Below are 25,442 nucleotides of genomic sequence, written 5' to 3' on the forward strand. Positions count from 1 at the left end.
TTGGCAAGTCGATGTGTGTAGAACTGCGTCTACTGTCCGCACGCGAATTCCGTGCACGGCTGACGAATGTAAAGGTGCCCACTGACTATCAGTCCGCCGGACGATATTGGCCTGTCAGTTAGAACAAAAATTTGACAGTTCCGAACAACTGACAGGCCGATATCGTCCGGCGGACTGATAGTCAGTGGGCCCCTTTAGGAATGTTGGGCGTCATGACCGAGTGGTGTCATTATGTACGTACGGGCGCGGCGCACCCCCCCCCCCCCACACCCCCCCCCCCCACTTCCTCAACCTCCGAATGCACGGAATTGGCGCGCGGACAGTACTATGTAATACTACACCCCGTTATTGATGTTGCAGCTCATTGCAAATAAAACTTAGCACTGGCAGAAATACACACCCTAAATTCAGTCGTAACAGTGCATGGCGACTATATCAATTAATTAATTCATAATTTCTTCATGCAATTTCGCAGCTGACTGTACCCTGTTAGTTTGCATGTTATGTTGTTATATAATTAACATTAATTTTTTATACTTAATTTTGTATGTAACTAACACATGTTGGGTTGTAATTGCCTGAAATAAATGATTCTTTATTTATTTTATTTATTTAAATTCGCCTTTAGTACTTAACTTTAACTTACCTAAATAGCATTAAATTATAATTCCACTATAACTTGTATAATGAGCGTTAATTCAATATTAAGGATTTGGATTTGGAAAAGTTAGTATAATTATCACTACAAAAATTGTTAGGGGTAGCTGGGGACGGGTGGCGAAGTTAGATTATTTAAGAATTATAATTTTTTACTTTTAAACTATTTTTACGCAGCTATATTTATGGTGAATTCAATGGATATCCATTTTTGGTAAATTTATTAATTCGGCGAAGTTGGGCAACAATGGTGAAGTTAGGGTTCCTTGCGGTAGATAGTATTACCAAAGATAGATATAACTCCGTAATAGATGGATACAGTCTAAGGAAAAAACGTGCCTCGAAAATCAAGAAAATTTGATTCTCGTTCAGAGGGCGCTATTAGTTTTGGCCTACAGTGTATAGATGGCGTTGATGGTTTCGTTTGTTATTTAACAATTTTAACGCATATCAGTGAAAGAACATGGGTCAAAATTATAAAAATAATTAATGCAAATAAAAAAATCATTTATCTATATTTAAATACATTTTATCGTATTTTTACAAATCTTCAATTTTAGTTTTAAAGTGTGTCGACAGATGGCAGTGAACTTACTGGGGTTACAAAATTTACTATGACAGTACCGCTCTAGTATAAGTTACTCTATGGTATTACCAACTTTTATTTTTAAAAAATTGCAACATTAATAACGGGCTTTGAAAATTCAATCTCATTTTAACAACATTAAACGTGATGATATCAATAATGAATGAATTTCGACAAAGCGATTATTGCTCTCAATAAATAACTTTTATACAATACACATATTAAATACAATACGCTACATAATATACATATATATTATGATACATGCACAACGTAATATACGCGTCGCAAACACACACATACACGCACACACGCGCACACGCCGCCGGGGACTCTCACGCACACAAACACGTTACCAACTATTATCACGGTTTCTTTTAGAAAATAAAAACAATCTACTAGCCTTAAATATAATAAGAGGTCACCCGTAACCATCATACTAATGTATTCCACTTAAAATTAAACTTTAAATTCTGTGGTGTTGTCATTTATTCTCAATTCGTCGGACTCATTATACTGATTATAATTATAATAGACGTAGAATATCAAGAATATCATACATGACACGGATAAAAGAATGGTGCTGTAGCCATTCATACCAGGAGATGAAAACGAAAGCCCAGAATAGGCTGGAATGGAAAATGCTGCACCGACAGAGGGCCGGGCCCTCTTAATACGTCCAGGACCCGGGTATGTCCTTAAACTACGTCCAAAAGAGAGGTATGGGCACTGTGAATGACATCTCGCTTTGTGTGGTAGGGCACAGGACAGCGGATGTCATTCCAGATCTAGAGCAGAGCCCAACTGGGAAGGTACCTCCACCTTACAGAAAACCGCAGCCAAATAACACTAGACCCTACTAATAGTGTTGTGTTTCTGCCGGTGAGTAAGGATGCCAGAGCTCGAGGGAGAGGAGTGTTAGGGTCGGCAACGCGCATGTAACTCCTCTGGAGTTGCAGGCGTACATAGGCTACGGCGACTGCTTAACATCAGGCGGGCCGTATGCTTGTTTGCCACCGACGTAGTATTAAAAAAAAATTGATAGATAATTATAATAATGTAAATGTTGATTGTCGCTACGTGGTTATTACAGTGTTTTTTCCAGTTTCGCTTTTTAATTATGTGATGCACAATAAGCCAATAACCAATACTCACTTATTTACTTAAAGCGACTTTCGTTTATTAATTTGAACGCAGTTACGGTTGTGTGGTACAGTCGCCATCAGATATATCGGAGCGGCCGAGGTGCTCACAAATATCTGAACACGCCTCTATGAGGGCTATCGTTCTTTTGCTCACCAGTTGGCGCCTCTGTTGATGGTGGTCCAAAAGACTAAAGAACAGCTGTCAGTCATTTAAGTGACAAGTGACATTTCGAACTATGGAAAAGACTACCATCTACACCAGCGCCCCTAGCGGCGAATTCATACGCGTTAGCCCTCATTGTCAAGGCGCTAGGTGCGTGTTCAGATATTTTTGAACACCTCGCCCGCTCCGATATATCTGATGGCGACTGTACAATGCAAATATCATTATGCACGTATAAAATAAAGAAAAGGAACATGGTTTTTAGCATTTTAATTTTAATTTTACAATAATGTTTTAGTACCCGTATTTATGCTATGTACAGTGAGGTTCAAAACTGCATGGAGAAATTATGAATGGAATTCATTCATAATGTTATTTGCTACTTACGTCATCGATTTTGTGCTTAGTATTCTAATGAAATATGTTACTGTCAGAGTTACAATTAATCCGATAGATGGCGTTGTAAGTAATTCACTGTCTCCGACACGGCCATCCTGACAATGCACGCGTCCCAACACTTTCCGCGAAAGCAATCGGCACCGCGCACCACGGATACAATGCCGACAAAATAAGTATCGACGAATTGAGAATAAATCGATGTTACTGGGGATATAATTCGTATAGGAACCAGCGGCCCGGCGGGGACTAGAGGGAGGAACTGGAGGGAGGGACGGGACCGACGACACGCGACACACACGACTCGAACCAAAATATATACCGTGCGACGCCAAATTATACGATATTCCTTCGGAATGTACCAAATACCCCGGCAAACCCTTACTAATATTTATTTTTTGCGCGAGCACCGCTTCGATCGCGCACGGTACGAGTACCATTCATTTCGACTATCGAATTTCAGATCCCCTATACGTCTGAAAACAAAACTAATGGATAATAACGAGCGTTTTAAAGTCAGACTTTTCAGCTTTTATAAAACAAAAATAACAATTTTACTCGCATATAATAATAATAATAATATACATCGTAATATGTATTTACATAAACATAATATTTTTAAAAGATTAAAAGACCGGGATTTATAGGCCCGTGATATCCAAGGATATACATCGTAATATGTATTTACATATACATAATATTTTTCATTTCATAAACACATAAATAGTAATTTATATGATGCATCAAGTTGCCCGGGCAGAGTCTGCCGTGGGGGCTTCGTGTGGCACTTTGGGGGCACTGCAGCGGCCCTACCATCGTGCAGCACTTCGGGGGCACTGCAGCGGCCCTTCTATCGTGTGGCACTTCGGGGGCACTGCAGTGACCCTACCATCGTGTGGCACTCCGGGAGCACTATGGTGGACCCACCACGAGGCTCGGCTCGGCCAACCAATACATGCGAATCCATTAACCCTTAAATGCATAATGATGTATATATGCATCGTATATTTGATGGTCCGTGGCTCAATATGCAGCTATCCAAAATATTATTCCCTCAATCTATACAACATGACACATCTATTTCAATTTATTAAAAAGTTATACAAAAAATCATGCATTTAAGGGTTAAAACAATATACAACGTAAAAATACTATTTGGTATATTATATAGCAGAAATCTAGCAGTCATATACTCTATCAAAGCCGTACATCATATCTACATCGACACAGACATATAATCGTACACAAATATTACTCAAAATAAACCAGTCACAAATCACAGTTGACATAAATTCTCGATTTCACCAAGTCTTGTAATTTATACTTTTATGTATTAAAATCGTTAATTTTAACACATTCATTTAACACTACACATCATATTGAAAGTTTCACTGAAAACAGACAAATTATTTGAAAAATAACGTTTACGACAAAAGTGCGACAATGTACTTTTTAGTAAATATTATTACTTACTTTTAACAGGTTTGAAAATTAAGGTTATTTATTCAATTAAGGGTATTAAAGATAGAACTGAACACAAGGGTATTGTTAGTTCTTGAGCAGGAACGGCCTCGATCGACTCGAACTCTAAACATCACTCTGCGGTCACGGGCCTAATCGGTTTACGAGACAACTAAAGCGGTTCGAGATAGAAAACTCATGCAAATCTGACACCGAGAACCCACTTGATGGCATCGATTCGATGTACAGACACTTAAATTAAAATGTATAATCGTCAAATCTATTTGTACAGGAGGCCCGGAAGAACCCGGTTGAAACGAACCGAGCCTCGAAAACGATTAAAAAAATACAAGACTCATCTGAACTACAGCTACGCTAGGACTATCATGCATTACTCCGCACCTAACGACACGCCGGCGCTTCACCGCACCCGCCGGGGACAGCACGCGCCCGCCCGGGGACAGCACGCGCCCGCCCGGGGACAGCACGCGCGCGCCCGGGGACAGCACGCGCCCGCCCGGGGACAGCACGCGCGCGCCCGGGGACAGCACGCGCCCGCCCGGGGACAGCACGCGCGCGCCCGGGGACAGCACGCGCCCGCCCGCCCCGGGACTCGCCGCTCCGCCCGCCTCGTGCCGGCCGCCGCGTCGCGCTCGGTGCTCGGAGAGGATCCCTACGCTCGGAGGCAATGAGAGCCTCCGCAATGTCGTACCCGACCCGATTTGACATTGGTTCCCCTGCAACAAGTAGTGTCGTGTTAGTGCAACACTTTTATTGTTCGTAGCCCAGCTGTTATATTAACGGGGCTCCCGCGAACATATAATTGAAATGCAAATATAAAACGGGCGTCGCTCTTTGTAAATATCGTGGTATAAGTGAATCAGTCGTGTCTCGCTCGTGTTAGCGTGATGTGTCCTCATCCTCACCATAGTGCGCCGGTGGAGGCCTATATGCCGCACATGGCGGACAGGCGCGCGCTGAGCTGCACGGGGAACTGGTCGGTGAAGCGGCGCCAGTTGTCGTCCCCGACTTGGTTCTTGAACCCGTGCAAGATCTTCGTGAACATTTCCTTCAAGTCGTCCTGTGAACGAACGATTAGAATTTAGTTTTTAATTTAAAAAAAATCAAAATGTTTCCTAAAGAAACTAGAATGACAAAAATTGTTTATTTATCGAAGTATACTCACGGGAGCAAATAAAATGAGGATTCGAATTGGCATTTGGCAACTCTATTTCACGATAAAGGCAAATAATATTAATTGATACTTTTATATTTGGTACTCGAAAATATTTTCTACAATTCTGTCGGACTTGCTTAAAAATAAATGTAAGATAGTGAAAGGTCTCAATGAACACGTACTTTAGGGTGTGTCCAGGACGCCACGGCATCGCAGAAGAACATGAAGTCCGGCACGACCCCGCCGGGGTTGACCTGGATCATCTGGCAGATGCCGCGGAACGCCGAGTCCTTCTCGTCGTTGTCTCGGATGTTCCGCAGCGACGAACACCTGCAGTAAAACAGGGGTCAACTAATGTTACAGACTACTCTTAACTGACATTTCGATGGCCGTTTTAAGTTATCTCGATAATTTTGTTCCGAAAGTGCTATATTCCCAAAATGTTATACTTATAAATTTTAAAATACCGAAATCAATTAATCCCTCTAGTCCCGCGGAAGAGATGATCATAATAATTCTGTATTGCATTCGTGTACAACATAATATGTAACTACAAAGTAACATATATGATATCGCGTCGGTTGTAAAGTTACCTCTATTCCACGGACGCGATATCGTACAATTCCATACATTGAATGTGAAAAACCCAAGGGATTTAAAGATTTTACGTTTTCTATGCCTGGGACTCCAGGGGTTAATAGTAGATTTTAGAAATATAAGTAACTAATATATTTTTTTTCCTAATTTTTGTCCAATCCATTATAATAGGAACCTGGCATTTTTGGAATATTTTACGCTAATTATGAGATATTTCAGAAAGTAAGTTACTATTCCAACATTTACAACTTGCCTGATCGATATATAATCGCGACGGATCATAGTTATACTAAATAATAGTGTGGCGAAATTATTCCGACTGTGAACGTCGCGATGATGTGTCGATCTTATTCAGTGAAGCGTTTTCTAACATCAAAATTTCACTTTTTAAGACTAAAGCAACTATTGGCTCGTAAATGAAGCAATCGTGATGAAAACCTGGAATGGTCAACTGTATACTGTATATAAGATTTTTTGGCGTTTTTTTTTGGTTGCTTTATTTACGATTAAATAGATGTTTTATCCAAAAAGAAAACTAGAAGTTAGAAACTTGTTTACTAAACAGACAAGTATGAATCCGCGCATGTCATCGAAATGTCAGCTGTTTCTCTAAGAGGGTGGCGGAACTTAAGAAAGCGATGTCTAAGAACGGCGTCTAAGTAATACGGTTATTCAAGTGAACAATAATGAGTGACTTGCACAAAAATATAATATATCTTAATGACACTGGATCATGAGCAGGCCACGCTGAAAGATGGCTACATTAAGAACAGTCTTGAATGTTTACGTTTTTTAAAATTGATTTTAGTGACCCTTTGGGCCGATTTGAAACCAATAAAACTATAAATCTGGAATAATTTATACCATCACAATATTTTAAATTGTGACATTTGCTATAGTAAAAAATAGTACTCACAACATATAGTTTTCTATAAGTGATCCCTATGGGTTTCATATGATTGTATTGCGCCGTCTTTCAGTTTGGGTGATAGAATATTTAAATAAATTTTAGCAGTTACATATTTTAGAAAGCGGATGGTGTTCAACACATATAGTACAGCACTGAACATAAATAAACAAACAGCACCCAGTCTCTGTTAGTGTCAGAAACGATAACAAGCTACAGACACCATCCACGATCGAAACAATATGGGATTAATAACTTATTCGATATTAAACGTAATCATAATTAATAATATAAAGTAATAATAAAAAAAATACTACAGACCACTGGCGTACAAATTGATGTAATACGGGTGCGACGTCGTGTGGGCACACATAACCTAGCCGACCGATAGTTATCGCTACGGCGACATACCGAGAACAAAACCAAGAAAACAAATCAACAAACCATCCAAAACATACTTAAAGTACATAATCAACGTCAACCAACGGCAACCAATCAGTGTTACGAATACAAAAAACGTGAAATAATTTGGGCTAGTCATCTAGTAAATCAAATGGCTATTGCTTGAAGCTGGCACGGACTACCTGTGGACACCACTTGTGTCAGGCTTGCTATTTAACCAGCTTAAGGATGCGTTTCCACTTAGGCGGAGATGAGGTGACGTGCGGGAATCAACCAATAGCATTACTTGTAATCTACATCTCTTCTCCAGTCTGCTGGATTACAACCAATGCTTTTGGTTGATTCCTGCACGTCTCTCATCTCTGCCTCAGCGGAAAGGCAGCCTGACAGTTGTCCTCTGGCACAGAGATTTAACAGGACATTTCTGGATCAACAAGTCCCAGAAACGTATGACAATTGTCAGTGCCAGGTCTCAATTATCTAGCTGATAAAACAGGAGCCTAAGTCTGTCCGGGCCATCTTTAAAACCGCACTCTTTGGTGCGGGCACTACTTTTGCGTGGAGCTCTATTTATGTACATACAGACAACCCCCAACCAAATGGCACAAGCGAAAGACTCAATAGTAAATATTGTATCTTTAAAGGGTCTTTAAATTTTCGTTTGTTTAGCCAATAACTCTATAGCGATTTGTATGGTTTAGTGTGATAGACAAATGTTAACAATATATAACTAGATTAATATAATATAATAACAAGTATATGTAACTGGGAAACAAAAGTGGGTAAATTGTCAACATAACAGTTTAGTAAACAGTTAGGGAGCATTCTGAGGCCTCGGCCGGTAGCAAACAAGCGCATTCTCAAGTGTGGCGGACACCGCCCCAACAGAAACAGGAAGATGATCTCATGAACTTATGGGAACTCAATATGAAGCGGTGACAGAAATATATGCACTCCAAATATTCACAGCGTAGCATACTGCCACCATTTATGTCATAAACTGCAAAATATACTATTGTGAGGTAGATCACATTGTTGCAGTTTTAGTAGGTACAAAGTTAAGTATGATAAGGAATTAAGTACATTTATTGGGAATAATAAAAGTGGACTGACCTGTATTTTCCAATAGTGTTTTGGGCGTGTTAGGCCTATTGATTATTTCTACTAAATGATTTAGCACAAGGGGGATATATTGCGACGTCTCCGGTCCTGCAAAATAAACAAAATCAAATAAAATAGATGCCGAAATGTAATTAAACATTTACAGATTGGGGTTACCACTTTGAAATTGGAAAATTTGGAATAATTAAATATAGTTTAGAAAGCCATTTTCGTCAACAGAAAAGGCAGCAAATATGAAAAAAGTAGGCGCGATGCGTCGATCTTCCATACAACATTTCCCGCCTTTTTCTGCTGACAAGATGGGTTTGAAAGATTATATCTCAGAATGTGTCACAATCGCGTAGTTTAAACCCAACAAATGCAAAAAAAAAGTTAATTTTATCCGCACTCAACACAAGCGGACGCGCGTTTAGCAGGATGGCCGGGTCGGAGACGTAATATTTTGCGGCGTTTTATAAAGTGGCCTACTATTCCTTTGTGATCTTGGTAGTGGCGGTAGTGCTATTATTAGTTTATAGTTTATACCGCGACATTAAAAAACAAGCTTAGAGCCCTTAAAAACACAACAGTACAAGCTAATACTATTGTGATGTCGTAAATCACCTAGTTTGATGCTGATCTCGCCGATGGCCCACGTGGCGTTGTTGCAGACGGAGATGAGCTCGGGGTTGAGGTTGGCGCCGAGGATGGGCAGGAACTCGGGGATGTAGGGGTGCACGTGCTGGAAGCAGTAGTACTCGCCTAGTTTGATGCTGATCTCGCCGATGGCCCACGTGGCGTTGTTGCAGACGGAGATGAGCTCGGGGTTGAGGTTGGCGCCGAGGATGGGCAGGAACTCGGGGATGTAGGGGTGCACGTGCTGGAAGCAGTAGTACTCGCCTAGTTTGATGCTGATCTCGCCGATGGCCCACGTGGCGTTGTTGCAGACGGAGATGAGCTCGGGGTTGAGGTTGGCGCCGAGGATGGGCAGGAACTCGGGGATGTAGGGGTGCACGTGCTGGAAGCAGTAGTACTAGCCTAGTTTGATGCTGATCTCGCCGATGGCCCACGTGGCGTTGTTGCAGACGGAGATGAGCTCGGGGTTGAGGTTGGCGCCGAGGATGGGCAGGAACTCGGGGATGTAGGGGTGCACGTGCTGGAAGCAGTAGTACTCGCCTAGTTTGATGCTGATCTCGCCGATGGCCCACGTGGCGTTGTTGCAGACGGAGATGAGCTCGGGGTTGAGGTTGGCGCCGAGGATGGGCAGGAACTCGGGGATGTAGGGGTGCACGTGCTGGAAGCAGTAGTACTCGCCTAGTTTGATGCTGATCTCGCCGATGGCCCACGTGGCGTTGTTGCAGACGGAGATGAGCTCGGGGTTGAGGTTGGCGCCGAGGATGGGCAGGAACTCGGGGATGTAGGGGTGCACGTGCTGGAAGCAGTAGTACTCGCCTAGTTTGATGCTGATCTCGCCGATGGCCCACGTGGCGTTGTTGCAGACGGAGATGAGCTCGGGGTTGAGGTTGGCGCCGAGGATGGGAAGGAACTCGGGGATGTAGGGGTGCACGTGCTGGAAGCAGTAGTACTCGCCTAGTTTGATGCTGATCTCGCCGATGGCCCACGTGGCGTTGTTGCAGACGGAGATGAGCTCGGGGTTGAGGTTGGCGCCGAGGATGGGCAGGAACTCGGGGATGTAGGGGTGCACGTGCTGGAAGCAGTAGTACTCGCCTAGTTTGATGCTGATCTCGCCGATGGCCCACGTGGCGTTGTTGCAGACGGAGATGAGCTCGGGGTTGAGGTTGGCGCCGAGGATGGGCAGGAACTCGGGGATGTAGGGGTGCACGTGCTGGAAGCAGTAGTACTCGCCTAGTTTGATGCTGATCTCGCCGATGGCCCACGTGGCGTTGTTGCAGACGGAGATGAGCTCGGGGTTGAGGTTGGCGCCGAGGATGGGCAGGAACTCGGGGATGTAGGGGTGCACGTGCTGGAAGCAGTAGTACTAGCCTAGTTTGATGCTGATCTCGCCGATGGCCCACGTGGCGTTGTTGCAGACGGAGATGAGCTCGGGGTTGAGGTTGGCGCCGAGGATGGGCAGGAACTCGGGGATGTAGGGGTGCACGTGCTGGAAGCAGTAGTACTCGCCTAGTTTGATGCTGATCTCGCCGATGGCCCACGTGGCGTTGTTGCAGACGGAGATGAGCTCGGGGTTGAGGTTGGCGCCGAGGATGGGCAGGAACTCGGGGATGTAGGGGTGCACGTGCTGGAAGCAGTAGTACTCGCCTAGTTTGATGCTGATCTCGCCGATGGCCCACGTGGCGTTGTTGCAGACGGAGATGAGCTCGGGGTTGAGGTTGGCGCCGAGGATGGGCAGGAACTCGGGGATGTAGGGGTGCACGTGCTGGAAGCAGTAGTACTCGCCTAGTTTGATGCTGATCTCGCCGATGGCCCACGTGGCGTTGTTGCAGACGGAGATGAGCTCGGGGTTGAGGTTGGCGCCGAGGATGGGCAGGAACTCGGGGATGTAGGGGTGCACGTGCTGGAAGCAGTAGTACTCGCCTAGTTTGATGCTGATCTCGCCGATGGCCCACGTGGCGTTGTTGCAGACGGAGATGAGCTCGGGGTTGAGGTTGGCGCCGAGGATGGGCAGGAACTCGGGGATGTAGGGGTGCACGTGCTGGAAGCAGTAGTACTCGCCTAGTTTGATGCTGATCTCGCCGATGGCCCACGTGGCGTTGTTGCAGACGGAGATGAGCTCGGGGTTGAGGTTGGCGCCGAGGATGGGCAGGAACTCGGGGATGTAGGGGTGCACGTGCTGGAAGCAGTAGTACTCGCCTAGTTTGATGCTGATCTCGCCGATGGCCCACGTGGCGTTGTTGCAGACGGAGATGAGCTCGGGGTTGAGGTTGGCGCCGAGGATGGGCAGGAACTCGGGGATGTAGGGGTGCACGTGCTGGAAGCAGTAGTACTCGCCTAGTTTGATGCTGATCTCGCCGATGGCCCACGTGGCGTTGTTGCAGACGGAGATGAGCTCGGGGTTGAGGTTGGCGCCGAGGATGGGCAGGAACTCGGGGATGTAGGGGTGCACGTGCTGGAAGCAGTAGTACTCGCCTAGTTTGATGCTGATCTCGCCGATGGCCCACGTGGCGTTGTTGCAGACGGAGATGAGCTCGGGGTTGAGGTTGGCGCCGAGGATGGGCAGGAACTCGGGGATGTAGGGGTGCACGTGCTGGAAGCAGTAGTACTCGCCTAGTTTGATGCTGATCTCGCCGATGGCCCACGTGGCGTTGTTGCAGACGGAGATGAGCTCGGGGTTGAGGTTGGCGCCGAGGATGGGCAGGAACTCGGGGATGTAGGGGTGCACGTGCTGGAAGCAGTAGTACTCGCCTAGTTTGATGCTGATCTCGCCGATGGCCCACGTGGCGTTGTTGCAGACGGAGATGAGCTCGGGGTTGAGGTTGGCGCCGAGGATGGGCAGGAACTCGGGGATGTAGGGGTGCACGTGCTGGAAGCAGTAGTACTCGCCTAGTTTGATGCTGATCTCGCCGATGGCCCACGTGGCGTTGTTGCAGACGGAGATGAGCTCGGGGTTGAGGTTGGCGCCGAGGATGGGCAGGAACTCGGCGATGTAGGGGTGCACGTGCTGGAAGCAGTAGTACTAGCCTAGTTTGATGCTGATCTCGCCGATGGCCCACGTGGCGTTGTTGCAGACGGAGATGAGCTCGGGGTTGAGGTTGGCGCCGAGGATGGGCAGGAACTCGGGGATGTAGGGGTGCACGTGCTGGAAGCAGTAGTACTCGCCTAGTTTGATGCTGATCTCGCCGATGGCCCACGTGGCGTTGTTGCAGACGGAGATGAGCTCGGGGTTGAGGTTGGCGCCGAGGATGGGCAGGAACTCGGGGATGTAGGGGTGCACGTGCTGGAAGCAGTAGTACTCGCCTAGTTTGATGCTGATCTCGCCGATGGCCCACGTGGCGTTGTTGCAGACGGAGATGAGCTCGGGGTTGAGGTTGGCGCCGAGGATGGGCAGGAACTCGGGGATGTAGGGGTGCACGTGCTGGAAGCAGTAGTACTAGCCTAGTTTGATGCTGATCTCGCCGATGGCCCACGTGGCGTTGTTGCAGACGGAGATGAGCTCGGGGTTGAGGTTGGCGCCGAGGATGGGCAGGAACTCGGGGATGTAGGGGTGCACGTGCTGGAAGCAGTAGTACTCGCCTAGTTTGATGCTGATCTCGCCGATGGCCCACGTGGCGTTGTTGCAGACGGAGATGAGCTCGGGGTTGAGGTTGGCGCCGAGGATGGGCAGGAACTCGGGGATGTAGGGGTGCACGTGCTGGAAGCAGTAGTACTCGCCTAGTTTGATGCTGATCTCGCCGATGGCCCACGTGGCGTTGTTGCAGACGGAGATGAGCTCGGGGTTGAGGTTGGCGCCGAGGATGGGCAGGAACTCGGGGATGTAGGGGTGCACGTGCTGGAAGCAGTAGTACTCGCCTAGTTTGATGCTGATCTCGCCGATGGCCCACGTGGCGTTGTTGCAGACGGAGATGAGCTCGGGGTTGAGGTTGGCGCCGAGGATGGGCAGGAACTCGGGGATGTAGGGGTGCACGTGCTGGAAGCAGTAGTACTCGCCTAGTTTGATGCTGATCTCGCCGATGGCCCACGTGGCGTTGTTGCAGACGGAGATGAGCTCGGGGTTGAGGTTGGCGCCGAGGATGGGCAGGAACTCGGGGATGTAGGGGTGCACGTGCTGGAAGCAGTAGTACTCGCCTAGTTTGATGCTGATCTCGCCGATGGCCCACGTGGCGTTGTTGCAGACGGAGATGAGCTCGGGGTTGAGGTTGGCGCCGAGGATGGGCAGGAACTCGGGGATGTAGGGGTGCACGTGCTGGAAGCACGCCTTCGTCAGGTCGCCCAGCAGCGCGAACGAGGACTGCCGCACCTGAAAACAAGCCCGACCTATAACCGACCGATACACGTACACATACACGCGCGGACTATACCTATAGAGCGACTACATACCGTACACTTCTGTCGTTTTTGACCCTTTACGTTAAGATTCAAATAGGAAAAAATTGGGCATCATTTTAAATTACATATTGTATTCTTGGTCTAATAGCGATGCCTCCCACGGAATCACGAGGTTTCGCAAGGTACAGCTAAATAATATAATGGTCCCCGCGACAGCTGATGAGATATGTGAAGTACCTCCGGCATGGGATCCTGCATGCATTGGTAAAGCAGCTGCATGAGATTGGAGTGCAGAACCAATTTGTCAATGTGTCCGTCCAGGCCCTCCGCCAGACCGCTCAGCAGGTCGAGAGCTACGATCATGAAGTCTTTGTCCGGGGCGTCGAATTGTTCGGGGCTTTGACTGTTCGCCTGCAAATAATGAATATATTAACAGTCTTTCCTATATTTTCTTTTTTTCATAACTTTCATAACCCTCAAATTGGCAACGGGCCACGTTACCTTTGACCGACTTTTTGCATTTTTTTTTATGAAACAGAATTAATACTTTTCAGCTCTGAAGAGGCTCGAACTCCCGACCTTCCAGGTTTCTCGCCAAATCTCAACGTGTTAACATCCTAAACCTTACTTGAAACACAATAAGATCCACCAACCACTAGTTAAGAATATTCCTGTTCGTGCAATGTAATGCGTGACTCACGATATTCTGGTTGAGCGTCTGCTCGATGAGCGCGACGCAGCGGCGGAACACGGGCTCGCAGTACGGCAGGAAGCCCGCCTGCAGCGCCGTCGCCACCGACGACAAACACTGCCACACAACACACAGATACAGATCTTACTCAAACTACACATCAACATACGTGGACATAGCCGAACTAACATTAGGCGCCTTTCATTTATTACGTAAGACGATATGTCCACGTTTTTGACCCCCTCCCACCCTATGTAAGAAAAAATAAGAATAGGTCGACCCCCTCCCCCCTATATTACGTACGAATCTAAAGGATTCTTTTTCTACTCGTCGACTATAGTCTGTGTATTTCAACTTTATATGTAACACTACAACCCTACTCTTTTCAACGTTGGATAGTCTATGGCACTTCCGACTCGAGCATAAGAATTTTATCGATACGGTTTAGTCAATTATAAAAATTTAGAAAACAAAACCATTTTACTTTATGTTGTAGTAGAAACAATAGCTTCATAAGTCAGAAACGCGCATGTGATACCCTTCATATAGCAACATCCATACCCTACGAAAATCGCTTAGCGTTGCTTGTTAGTCTCTATAGGCTACGGTGGCCAAAATCAAGAAAAAAACTGTCTTAAAACTGAATTTAGCTTGATCAGGTACCAGGGCCTCATGAGTTACTCGGAGGTGTCGTGACCAACCCGCCGGGGACGCCGAGTATGAAGGTATCGCGGGCCGCGGCAGCTCAAGTATCGCGGGCTGTACACTTTTGGTTTGTTTACCTACATGATTCTAGTAGTTGAAAGTTTTAATAACATAACTTCCGTGAGACACAGAAGTGAGTGAGTCGTTGAAAGTATTATTTTTTTGGTTCGTAGAAAAAGTATTGTATACAATAGTGATATAATCAAGCTTTTCAATCTCGTACCTTACTTAAGCAACTCGGCAAGCTTCGTCGCTTAAACACGGTACTCGAATGAAAAGTTCTATTATCATAATTGTATAAAATTAAAATACTATTTTTTAACTTCAAAATAGGTAAAAAAATAGTACCATTCGATTCCTTACATTATATTTAAAAAAACGTATGGCAACTATTTACATAAACGCAGTATTTCACAGACAAAATAACAGTTTCCTTGTTTTCCATACATCGAAACGGCTTCTAAGCAATAGCGACGTACATGGTGACGTCACGATGGTATTGCCATTTGGCTAGAAGCGTTTCGTCAGGAAAGTGCGGGTGCCAGACTTTGACCATCATTCGTGACTTCTGTAATGCTTTAAGACAATGGATCCCATACAGACATTTGATCCTCAAAACAAACCTGATCGCCTGATACCATAAATAAAAATTTGCCAAATACCCTATTCTTAGCCAAAATAAGAACAGTGAAAAGGTCACACAATCAACTTACCTCCAACAACGGAAACAAGTCCTTATCCTCATCCTTCAGCACATTCCACTTATTAATTAGCGGAGGCATGAGTAACTGAATGTACTCCGGCTTGTTCAAATGGTGCCCGACCGAGTCTGCCAACGTTCCGATAGCGTCATAGAGTATGAGCAGGTTCTTGTGCTGATACTTCCCGAAGGCGAACACTAGGGTTTGTAGGATGTAGCCGAGATATGGCACGAGTTCCGTGCAGGCTTCTTCTTCGAGGGTGGCGAAGGCGGAGCAGGCGGCTTCTTGCACGCGCTTGTTGTTATCCAGGACCCGTTTAAGAAGCTGCGAAGGAAAGGTGAGTTTAGAGCGGACAAAACTGAGCAGCGGCAATAGGTTCTTATTTTCTTACGGTCAAAGTTTTGGTTTTCAGTTAATCCGTAAATTACGAGTGGACCTTGATAATTCATACTTAGCGATTTGAAGTTTTGCGTCGTGATTAATCATTACAGTCTCGATTCTAACATCGGGCCGTTCAATACCGATGTCAAATCGCGCATTTCGAGTGCATCAAAAACGAGTCCGTTTTCGTGTTTGAGACGGTGAGTGGTGGTGACCGACCTCGGTCATGACGGGCCGCAGGTAGAGGTCGTGGGACTGCGCCACGACCCAGTGGCTGTAGCGGGAGAGGGTCCAGCAGGTGATGGCCCGGACGAGCGCCTTGCGTTCTTCGAGGCAGCTCACGAGGTAGGGCACCAGGTCGGGCAGGTGCGGGACCATGCCGGCCATGCAGCCGTCCGCCACCGCGCCCAGCGCCAGGATGCCGCTCTCCTGCAACACAACGACAACCGCGTCACCTAGCAACTCAGTGCGGGTCAGGGCTGCGGGCTAGGTAGCACTAGCGGTTTTAGGATCTTGAAGAGGTGTTAAGACACACAAGGGTCATATTACAAACCGAACGACAAACATTTTATATACGAGACGTGTACGACAGAGCCATTTATTGAAATGACGTTATAAACGCGCGAAACGCAGGTTCCCATCCATCAATGTAATTATATGTATTTAATATTAATGTAAATAATGAATTGAGTTTTAATGTATGTATTTTGTTTTGTAAATCCTACTGCAGTTTATAGTTAGTTTGGAGGCGATCTGGTGCACCTGTCAGCTTATAAATGTTTAATAAAAATTTCCAAACAATCAGGGTTTCCTCGAATGTGGCTCGGGTTGACACTCGAGTGACAGTAACGGCGGCTCACCTTGATGACCCAGTTCTCGTGGAACAGCGTCTCCTTGAGGATGGGGAACAGCACGGGCAGCAGGTCCTGCGTGAACACGTTGGCGAGCACGTCGAGCGCGGCGGCCGAGCACTTGCGCAGGTTCCAGTCGGACAGCGAGCCGTCGTCGTCCCCGCCCTCCTCCTCGTCGTCGGACTCGCCCCCCGCACCGCCCCCCGCACCACCGCCCACACCCGCGCTCGCCATGTTGCTGTCGCCCGCTCCCGCTGCAGGAATTGACATAGGGTCATATGCTACTCTGACACTGAGGATAACACCAAAATGATGACTGTACGAGAAAAGCAGCAAATGTGGGTCAAAAATGGTGGGTTAAGGAACAGTCTCTGGTTTTTATGGAGGCTGGACACTCTAGGTGAACATGTCAGCCTCATGGGTACTATCATAGTTCCCTACTCAAGGGAGAGGTCAATAAAGTGGTAAACACTGATTGCTTTGTCCGATATAGGCTCTGCCAACCAACAATTGATCTGTCCGTTGTGCATGGAGCCCAGACTACCAAAAATTCTTTTTTTCAAGTCCGAATTCCGGACGCATTCCAACAACACGTGAGACAAGTCATCAGTCTTCTGACAGTTTGCACACAGTGGTGACGATTTAACACCCATCATGCACAGAAACTTGTTTGTAGGGATGTGTCCGGACCGGACTCAGAAAGCTGAGACTAACACTTTTCTAGCGAGGTTGGCAGAATCAAACCAGGGTATCCACAAGGGTCTATCTTGGATTGTACTGTACCAGATTCCAACACCCCTTGATAAAGCTTGTTCTCCAAAATGAAAACCCTTTTTATGTGCAAATAAATGATTATGATTGTGTTTGACGGAGATTGCTGCTGTCCCTTGCGGTCCCCCGCAGCAGGATCATCTCGGAGTAGCGCACGAGTGAGACAGTATACAGTACCGTTGTGTTTGACGGAGACGGAGCGGGGCTTGTGGAAGCGGGGGCGGATGTCGGAGTCCCGATCCGGTTCGGCATCGTCTGCGTCGTCGTCGCGGTCCCCCCGCAGCAGGATCACGTCCATCTCGGAGTAGCGCACGAGTGAGACAGTATACAGTACCGTTGTGTTTGACGGAGACGGAGCGGGGCTTGTGGAAGCGGGGGCGGATGTCGGAGTCCCGATCCGGTTCGGCATCGTCTGCGTCGTCGTCGCGGTCCCCCCGCAGCAGGATCACGTCCATCTCGGAGTAGCGCACGAGTGAGACAGTATACAGTACCGTTGTGTTTGACGGAGACGGAGCGGGGCTTGTGGAAGCGGGGGCGGATGTCGGAGTCCCGATCCGGTTCGGCATCGTCTGCGTCGTCGTCGCGGTCCCCCCGCAGCAGGATCACGTCCATCTCGGAGTAGCGCACGAGTGAGACAGTATACAGTACCGTTGTGTTTGACGGAGACGGAGCGGGGCTTGTGGAAGCGGGGGCGGATGTCGGAGTCCCGATCCGGTTCGGCATCGTCTGCGTCGTCGTCGCGGTCCCCCCGCAGCAGGATCACGTCCATCTCGGAGTAGCGCACGAGTGAGACAGTATACAGTACCGTTGTGTTTGACGGAGACGGAGCGGGGCTTGTGGAAGCGGGGGCGGATGTCGGAGTCCCGATCCGGTTCGGCATCGTCTGCGTCGTCGTCGCGGTCCCCCCGCAGCAGGATCACGTCCATCTCGGAGTAGCGCACGAGTGAGACAGTATACAGTACCGTTGTGTTTGACGGAGACGGAGCGGGGCTTGTGGAAGCGGGGGCGGATGTCGGAGTCCCGATCCGGTTCGGCATCGTCTGCGTCGTCGTCGCGGTCCCCCCGCAGCAGGATCACGTCCATCTCGGAGTAGCGCATGCCGCGCACCAGGACGGGCAACAGAGCGTCGAGACGACCGCCGAGCACCTAAAAAAAACGGGGAATTTTAAGGCGGGATTCCATCAGTGTGCGGCACAAGCATTTTTGTACTGAATATGCTTGTGTCGCACTTTGGTGGAATCCCGCCTTAAAAGTAGCAACGACATGCTGAAATAGGTAACATAAAATTTGGCATGCACTGTGCTGGTCAGCAGGATATTATCAGCGCGTGATGATAACTAGATATTAGTTAAGATAATGTTGTATCGCTTTAATTAATACCTATAGAATGAATTAGTCCAAGGGCGGCTCTTTGGCGGCGTTCTTGTAACTTTTTCAAACGAATGGTTGATTAAACATAACCAAAATGCATCTTACGCCCAATTGAAACATGTGATTTCAAAACTGCTGATTATTAGACCTTCCGGAACTTTCAAATTATTGCGTATTTTCACTGAGAAACGTAAATATTTGTGCCAGTAGATCCATTTATACCTAGGATTAGCATTTAGTATATTCCCGAGTGAAGTCATAAGATGGCGAAAATCCCCTTGGGAACCTAAATTAGCCTCATGCATGAAGTTTATATTTGAACGAAAAATGTTTTATTCGGATGTTTGTTACCGTTATATCATGTTACAAATGCATTTCCGTTTTTAAATTACCATTTAATTACCTAGTCGGCTCATAAGTTCTGTCATATACATAGTATCAAATAAAATCAAAAGTTTAAGTTTATTCCGTATAATTTGTACAGCGTTTGAAAGCTTATAAACTAGAGAATCTAAATGTATAACATTTATTCAAAATGACCGCCATAATTATCTACACAGGCTTGAAGTCTTCGTGGCCAGTCGTCAATGGATTCACGCACCACTTTCATGTCGATATTGGCCACTGCCGTAGCAAGAGATTTTTTCAGCGAGTCTAGATTTGCATGAGGTTTTGAGCACACCTTTTCCTCTAAATACTGCCATATTTTATAGTCTAAAGGATTAAGATCTGGGCTAGAGGAGGGCCAATCTTCATGCCGTATAAAGTCGATTTTATTGGAGGCGAGCCAGGCTTGTGTAGACTTTGCCTTATGGGCTGGAGCAGAGTCCTGCTGGAAAACCCAATGCTGGTTTAGAAACATCGTATGGGATAGTGGTTTCACAATATTAGTCAACACCGTGTCTTGGTACACTTTGGCACTAGTTTTTACTCCTTTCTCACAAAAATGCATACTAGTGACGCCCGCATAAGAGACTCCTAGACAAACCATCACAGATGAAGGGTGATGACCTCTTTGTATACGGGGAATGCTATTAGACGCTTCTTTACTATTGCGAGCGTACACTCTATCATTTTGTTTATTACAGTTTTCTTCTATGTCAAAAATTTTCTCGTCCGAAAACAGTATACAACGGTGCTTATTTTTAGCGTACTTCTTCAATAAAGCTTTAGATCTTTTAAGCCTTAAAGCTTTAAGCCGACCATTGAGAAGATGGCCAGTTTTTCGTTTATAAGCACGAAGTCTCAGGTCTTGATTAAGCACTCTTTCACCGTGTTTTTGCTCAAACCCATCTGGAGGGCCATAACTTTTTGTTTCCTAGCGGGATTTCTGGCAATGCGTGCCCTAATTGCTTGTACAACCGCTGGAGTCCTAGCTGTACGCGGACGACCGCTTCTTTTCTTGTCATTTAAACTAGAGACCTCACTGTATCTTTCTATGGTACGATACACAAATCTTAGAGAGAATTTTAAATTTTCAAGTAGCTTAAAAATTTTAGTCGGCGAGTGACCACAACGATATAGTGCAATTAATTGCGGTACGGCTATCTTTAAGCGTCCACTCCATGTTGAAGAAAACAGAAAATTGCAAAATTATACTACTCAAATATTTAATAAAGATTCGAAATTCAAATGCAGAACGGTTTTTGTTTTAGGAGTTCCAAATTTTAATTTTAAAGGCCAGTGACAGAACTTATGAGCCGACTAGGTACTTAAAATTATAAATAAAAAGTACAAAAATTTGCCCGCGAAAAGCTAGTGAGCGAAACGCTCGAAACGCCACGTGACGTCAAGCGTTCGACAGATTAGTGTCATTAGTAGCAAACGTCAGTTGGGCCGCCCAACGTGTGACGTCATCACGCTCTGTCGAATTCGCGCCAAAAATTATGAGCGTTTCAACCGCTCAAAAATTTTCAACATTTTAAATATTTTTTAATAAAATAATGTTAAGGTTTACAAAAGTATTTTTATCATTTTTGGTGTTCAAACGATATAAATTATGAATTCAAAAATAAAAATAAATTCATGCATGGAGCTAATTCTTTGTGATATTATAAAAATATTATGCCGTTAATTTAAAAGTTTATTAGGGTTTCTTACCACAGATAATGTGTATGACGAGAAAAGCGACTTTTCCATTAAATTTCATAAAATATTTGATATCTTATCATTAGTTGTTTACATTAAAACTACGTTACATAATTTATATTTAAGTTTCCTTACTGCAAAGCATAACTAAGTAAAACAAAGAGTATGATGAATAGTAGGTATAATGTATGTTGCAAAGATATAAGACAACTGATATTACAGTCAAGGCCTTCACAGTACGTTTAAAAAAGAATGGAGAAAAATCTTCAAAAATTCATTCAGGGTCATCCATTATTTACATCACGTTTAGGGGGGGGAGGAGGGGGTCAAGAAAATGTGACATGTTGTATTAACAGCAAAACGCACTAGGTCTTGAGTAAACGATTTATTTTAACTCGATACACAACAATGCTTCACCGACGCTTCCGTGGATACGGCGCCAAGCCATCTTGACAGCTCGCGCTCGTGACAACCGGCCTGTCAGTTAGGGGCGCGTTCCGAACTCTGCTAACAGTTGTGACAAGGGAGAGGCAGGAGTCCCAAACTTTATGACGTCACATTAACTTATTTAAATTATTTTATTCGCTGTACAGTTTAATAACAGGTTTTTGGAAAGACAATCATTTTCTTTCCAAATTTATTTTGGGTTATACTTATAAAATTACTAATATTCCTTTTGTCAAAAATATAATGTGACGTCACACCAGGGGGGGAGCGGTTTGCCAAATGTGACCAAGTGTGACACGGAGGGGGAGAGGAGTCAAAAAACCTCGTAATTCGAGTGACGTAATTAATGGATGAACCCTAACTCTGTAATGGCGCGCCTATCGTGTGCGGCGTCAGCGTGCCTAAATTAAATGCACACCGCCTTGCGCGTCACTATGTCTGAATGCACGAAGGTTGATATTGGGGTGTAGGTGTAGCTGCACGCGTTATTTGACGTCTTTGGCGGTCAAAGGGTTAACATACCTCTTTGCAGACACTCTGTTCAGCGAGCGACAGCCAGAACTCGCAGGCCTCCAGGGCTACTCCCTCCTCAGGGTCTTGGGTTCTCACCAACATGTACTGTCAACAAAAACATCATGTTCACATCACATACATGAAAGACTACCCTTAAGGATTTGCCACACTGGATGCGATCTGCGGGCAGCGGTCAGGTCAAACTACAAAGGTTGCTGTCAATATTGTTCATACATAATGCGGGTTTGACCTGACCGCTGACCGCAGAACGCATTCAGTGTAGTCCTTTAGTCTAAAAGTATGCCTGTTGAGTTTTAGATATAAGTTCAAGTTTTTGTATACATATAAATCTTACTAAATATATAATATGTATATGAGTACATGTTAGTTACTCAATCAGAGAAAAAGAGATTTGGATGAAATTTTATAACCTAAATTGTTTATTACAATAAAAAATGAATACTCTCTATTCTCTAAAATGCAACTCTAATTTGCATTTTGCATCGTGTAGAAAGCTAAGAAGTTTTTATACAAGTCTATCTATCTATCTAGCCCTTTTATTCTGAGCTAGAGTATGTCCCGTAGTTCAGTGTGCCGCTTGGCAAAGGCCTCCTCTAGCTCTTTCCATTGAGGTCTGTCGTGGGCCACTCTTCTCCAGTTCGGGCCCGCTGTGAGTTTGAGTTCATCCTCCCATCTTGTTCGAGGTCAGGAGACTGGACTTGATGGAGGGGAGGAGAGGACTGGCTCCGTGTACAACCTCTTGGATGCCAATACAAGTAAAATTTAAAAATTCCACCTGCAAAGTTGGGGGCAGTTGTTAGTCAACTGTCTACCTGTCACGGTTCATGAGATACAGCCTGGTGACAGACAGACGGACAGCGGAGTCTTAGTAATAGGGTCCCATTTTACCCTTTGGATATGGAACTCTAAAAAGCAGCAAATTGACCCATCTTTGATATGGAAACAATAAATTCATTATTCCTTTTTGGATTAGATCTATGATTGGTTACAAGTTCAGCTCATTGTTCAATGTTAGCTATTTACGCTTCGGTGCCCAGTGGCATCATATGATATCGGTTGGATACAATCCTATTGAAATAATGCATAGGTATCAAAGGTCCTCACCTCGATAATATAGGGCAGGTGTGGCACCAGCCTGTCCAGCCGCACCTCCAGCAGCAACACCAGCGCATGGCACACATTCTTCCGGACATCTGGATCCTCGTCTGCTGCTAAATGGAATAGGTTCTAAAACAAAAAGTGTTTTATGTTAGCAGGCAAGCCAGGAAACTAGGAATACAACAAATAGAAAATGATTAGTGTTTTCATTCAGTGTCAAAATACAAATAAATAGGGTTTTTTTTCCTGTATTTGGTAAATATGTATAAAGACTTTTTATTTATATGATGAAACAATAGATTAATATTCATGCAAAAAAGACTGTACTGTAATCTTCAGATTTACTGTGGCATTGGTTCAAAGCTATTTTTTTTTTTTTATTGGTTCAAAAAATTACACAGCATTACAGTAGGTACTAATGTACTGCGAAATTTAGGACAGAAAGTAATACATACAAACAAGGTACAGTATACAATGTGGAACTAGGTATGACATTATTTTTTAAATTATATATCAGTACACAAATTCAAAGAAACGAGGTATATACACAAAATAAAACAATATACAAAACAAATATTAATAACTAACTCAGGTTTTTGCATTCCTCACAAATTAGCCTCAACTTATAGTAAACAAAATGGTGCACCAAATGTAAATATTACTAATTTTTTGGGTATGCATGTAGAAATGTCAGCACTAACCTCAATAAATGAGTCTATATGAGCCATGAGAGCCTGCGTCCTGCCCATGATGAAGTAGTTGACGCAGGCAATGGCATGACACCGGATCTTGGGCGACGAATGCCTGAAGAACTGTAGGAACTTGGGGATCAGCACATTCAGTGGCCTGTTCAGTGCATCGCTGTCCAGGAGCTCAGCTGTGTCTTCACATATTTTTTGTAGCGCTCCAAATGCTCCCTAAAGAAAACAAGAAAATAATTAAAATCCTAGGTCCATCTTTCTTCTTTGGAAATTATATAAAAATATAGCATTGGCATTAAGAAAAAAGAAAAATGATTGACACCTCTGCCATCAAAATGGGTTCAGCAGTTTTGAAGCTACATTGGAACATAATACAAACATGCATCAATAAACTGCTAAAACCATAATTATTCTAGCTAGAGAAACCTGACCCTCTCTAACATATAAGCTCAATTACATAGGGGTCAGATATCTTTTCAGCTATCACTTCTTACCTCACAGACATTGTAATCCTGTGAATCGAGCATGTTACACAGCGCTGGCAAGAGTTCCGGCCATGAGGTGAGTTCACCCTTGCTCGCGATGGTGGTGATGATGATACCCACGGTCGCACGGATCAGGGGAGATGGGTCCCCCACCGCTGACAAGCATTCTCGCTTGATAAACTCCGCTGCTTCAGGAAAAAAGTTGTTGTAATGGGCCTTCACATTGTTTTTCAAAATCAAACCACTCAGGGACCTCGTGGGCTCCTCTTCGGTAACTAATTTAGTTAATACGAATATCAGGTAGTTGTTGAAGTCGGGATACTTGTTCAATTCTTCCAATTTCTGAGATGATAAGGGTCAAGAAAATTATTATACAAATCGAATGCTGTCAATGACTGTCATGTCGGAAAAATCGATTTATGATGAAGCGTTGAGACGCCTACGACATAATTGCTCAATAAGTTACAAAACATTTAAATAATACTTATGTTATTAGCGGAAAATTCCTGGGAAACATGATAAATAAAGTATAAAGCGGTTACAGATACAAAAAAATACGCACGCCGTTGAGAGCATCGACATGGTACTAGTGAAAAGGATACTTGTTGAACAGCTCTTTGTGTAGCTGTGTCAGGTGATTGTGACTCCTTGAGAAGTGTTAATATTTGCCTTAATCCTTCTTGTTCGGGTTTCCACTCCATTTTCATAATAATTCCACAATTCGGTTATATTTCACTCGGTCCCGTAAAGATCAACCATGCCAAAAATTTGACGACTTGCCAGATATAAAAATTGATTATCGATTATGTTTGTGACGACGCAAAAACTTTTTTTTATTTTTAATAAAAGATAAAATAATCTCTTATTTAAAATGAACGCATATTACATACAAAAATTGATGAGAATTCACTGTATTTCATTTACAAAATGATTGAAATAAAATAACAAGGAAATAAGATTTCGAGAAAACACGTTTCTTTTTGATAAAAAAAGTAAATACTAGTTCCAGTTTACGCAATTTCATAATATATAGGTCAAGGCCATAGACCTCACCATAACCC

The 25,442-nt window shown here is 44.9% G+C and overlaps 1 protein-coding gene across 1 annotated transcript; it reads right to left on the reverse strand.

Moving 5' to 3' along the window:
• Nucleotides 1–5,001: 5,001 nt before the first annotated feature.
• Nucleotides 5,002–25,177, reverse strand: LOC134755593 (transportin-1). Its single transcript, XM_063692073.1, has 17 exons — nucleotides 24,984–25,177; nucleotides 24,391–24,723; nucleotides 23,897–24,112; nucleotides 23,202–23,324; nucleotides 22,086–22,181; nucleotides 18,620–18,803; nucleotides 16,896–17,140; nucleotides 16,255–16,464; nucleotides 15,667–15,978; nucleotides 14,258–14,365; nucleotides 13,795–13,968; nucleotides 13,357–13,528; nucleotides 8,605–8,700; nucleotides 7,411–7,486; nucleotides 5,768–5,915; nucleotides 5,335–5,489; nucleotides 5,002–5,145 (listed from the first exon to the last, which is right to left on the reverse strand). Exons 1-16 carry the CDS (start codon nucleotides 25,086–25,088, stop codon nucleotides 5,355–5,357), a joined length of 2,733 nt encoding a protein of 910 aa, XP_063548143.1. The 5' UTR covers nucleotides 25,089–25,177; the 3' UTR covers nucleotides 5,002–5,145; nucleotides 5,335–5,354.
• Between the last annotated feature and the right edge of the window lie 265 nt (nucleotides 25,178–25,442).

Source organism: Cydia strobilella, chromosome 3 (assembly GCF_947568885.1).
Source record: "Cydia strobilella chromosome 3, ilCydStro3.1, whole genome shotgun sequence".
NCBI lineage: Eukaryota > Metazoa > Arthropoda > Insecta > Lepidoptera > Tortricidae > Cydia > Cydia strobilella.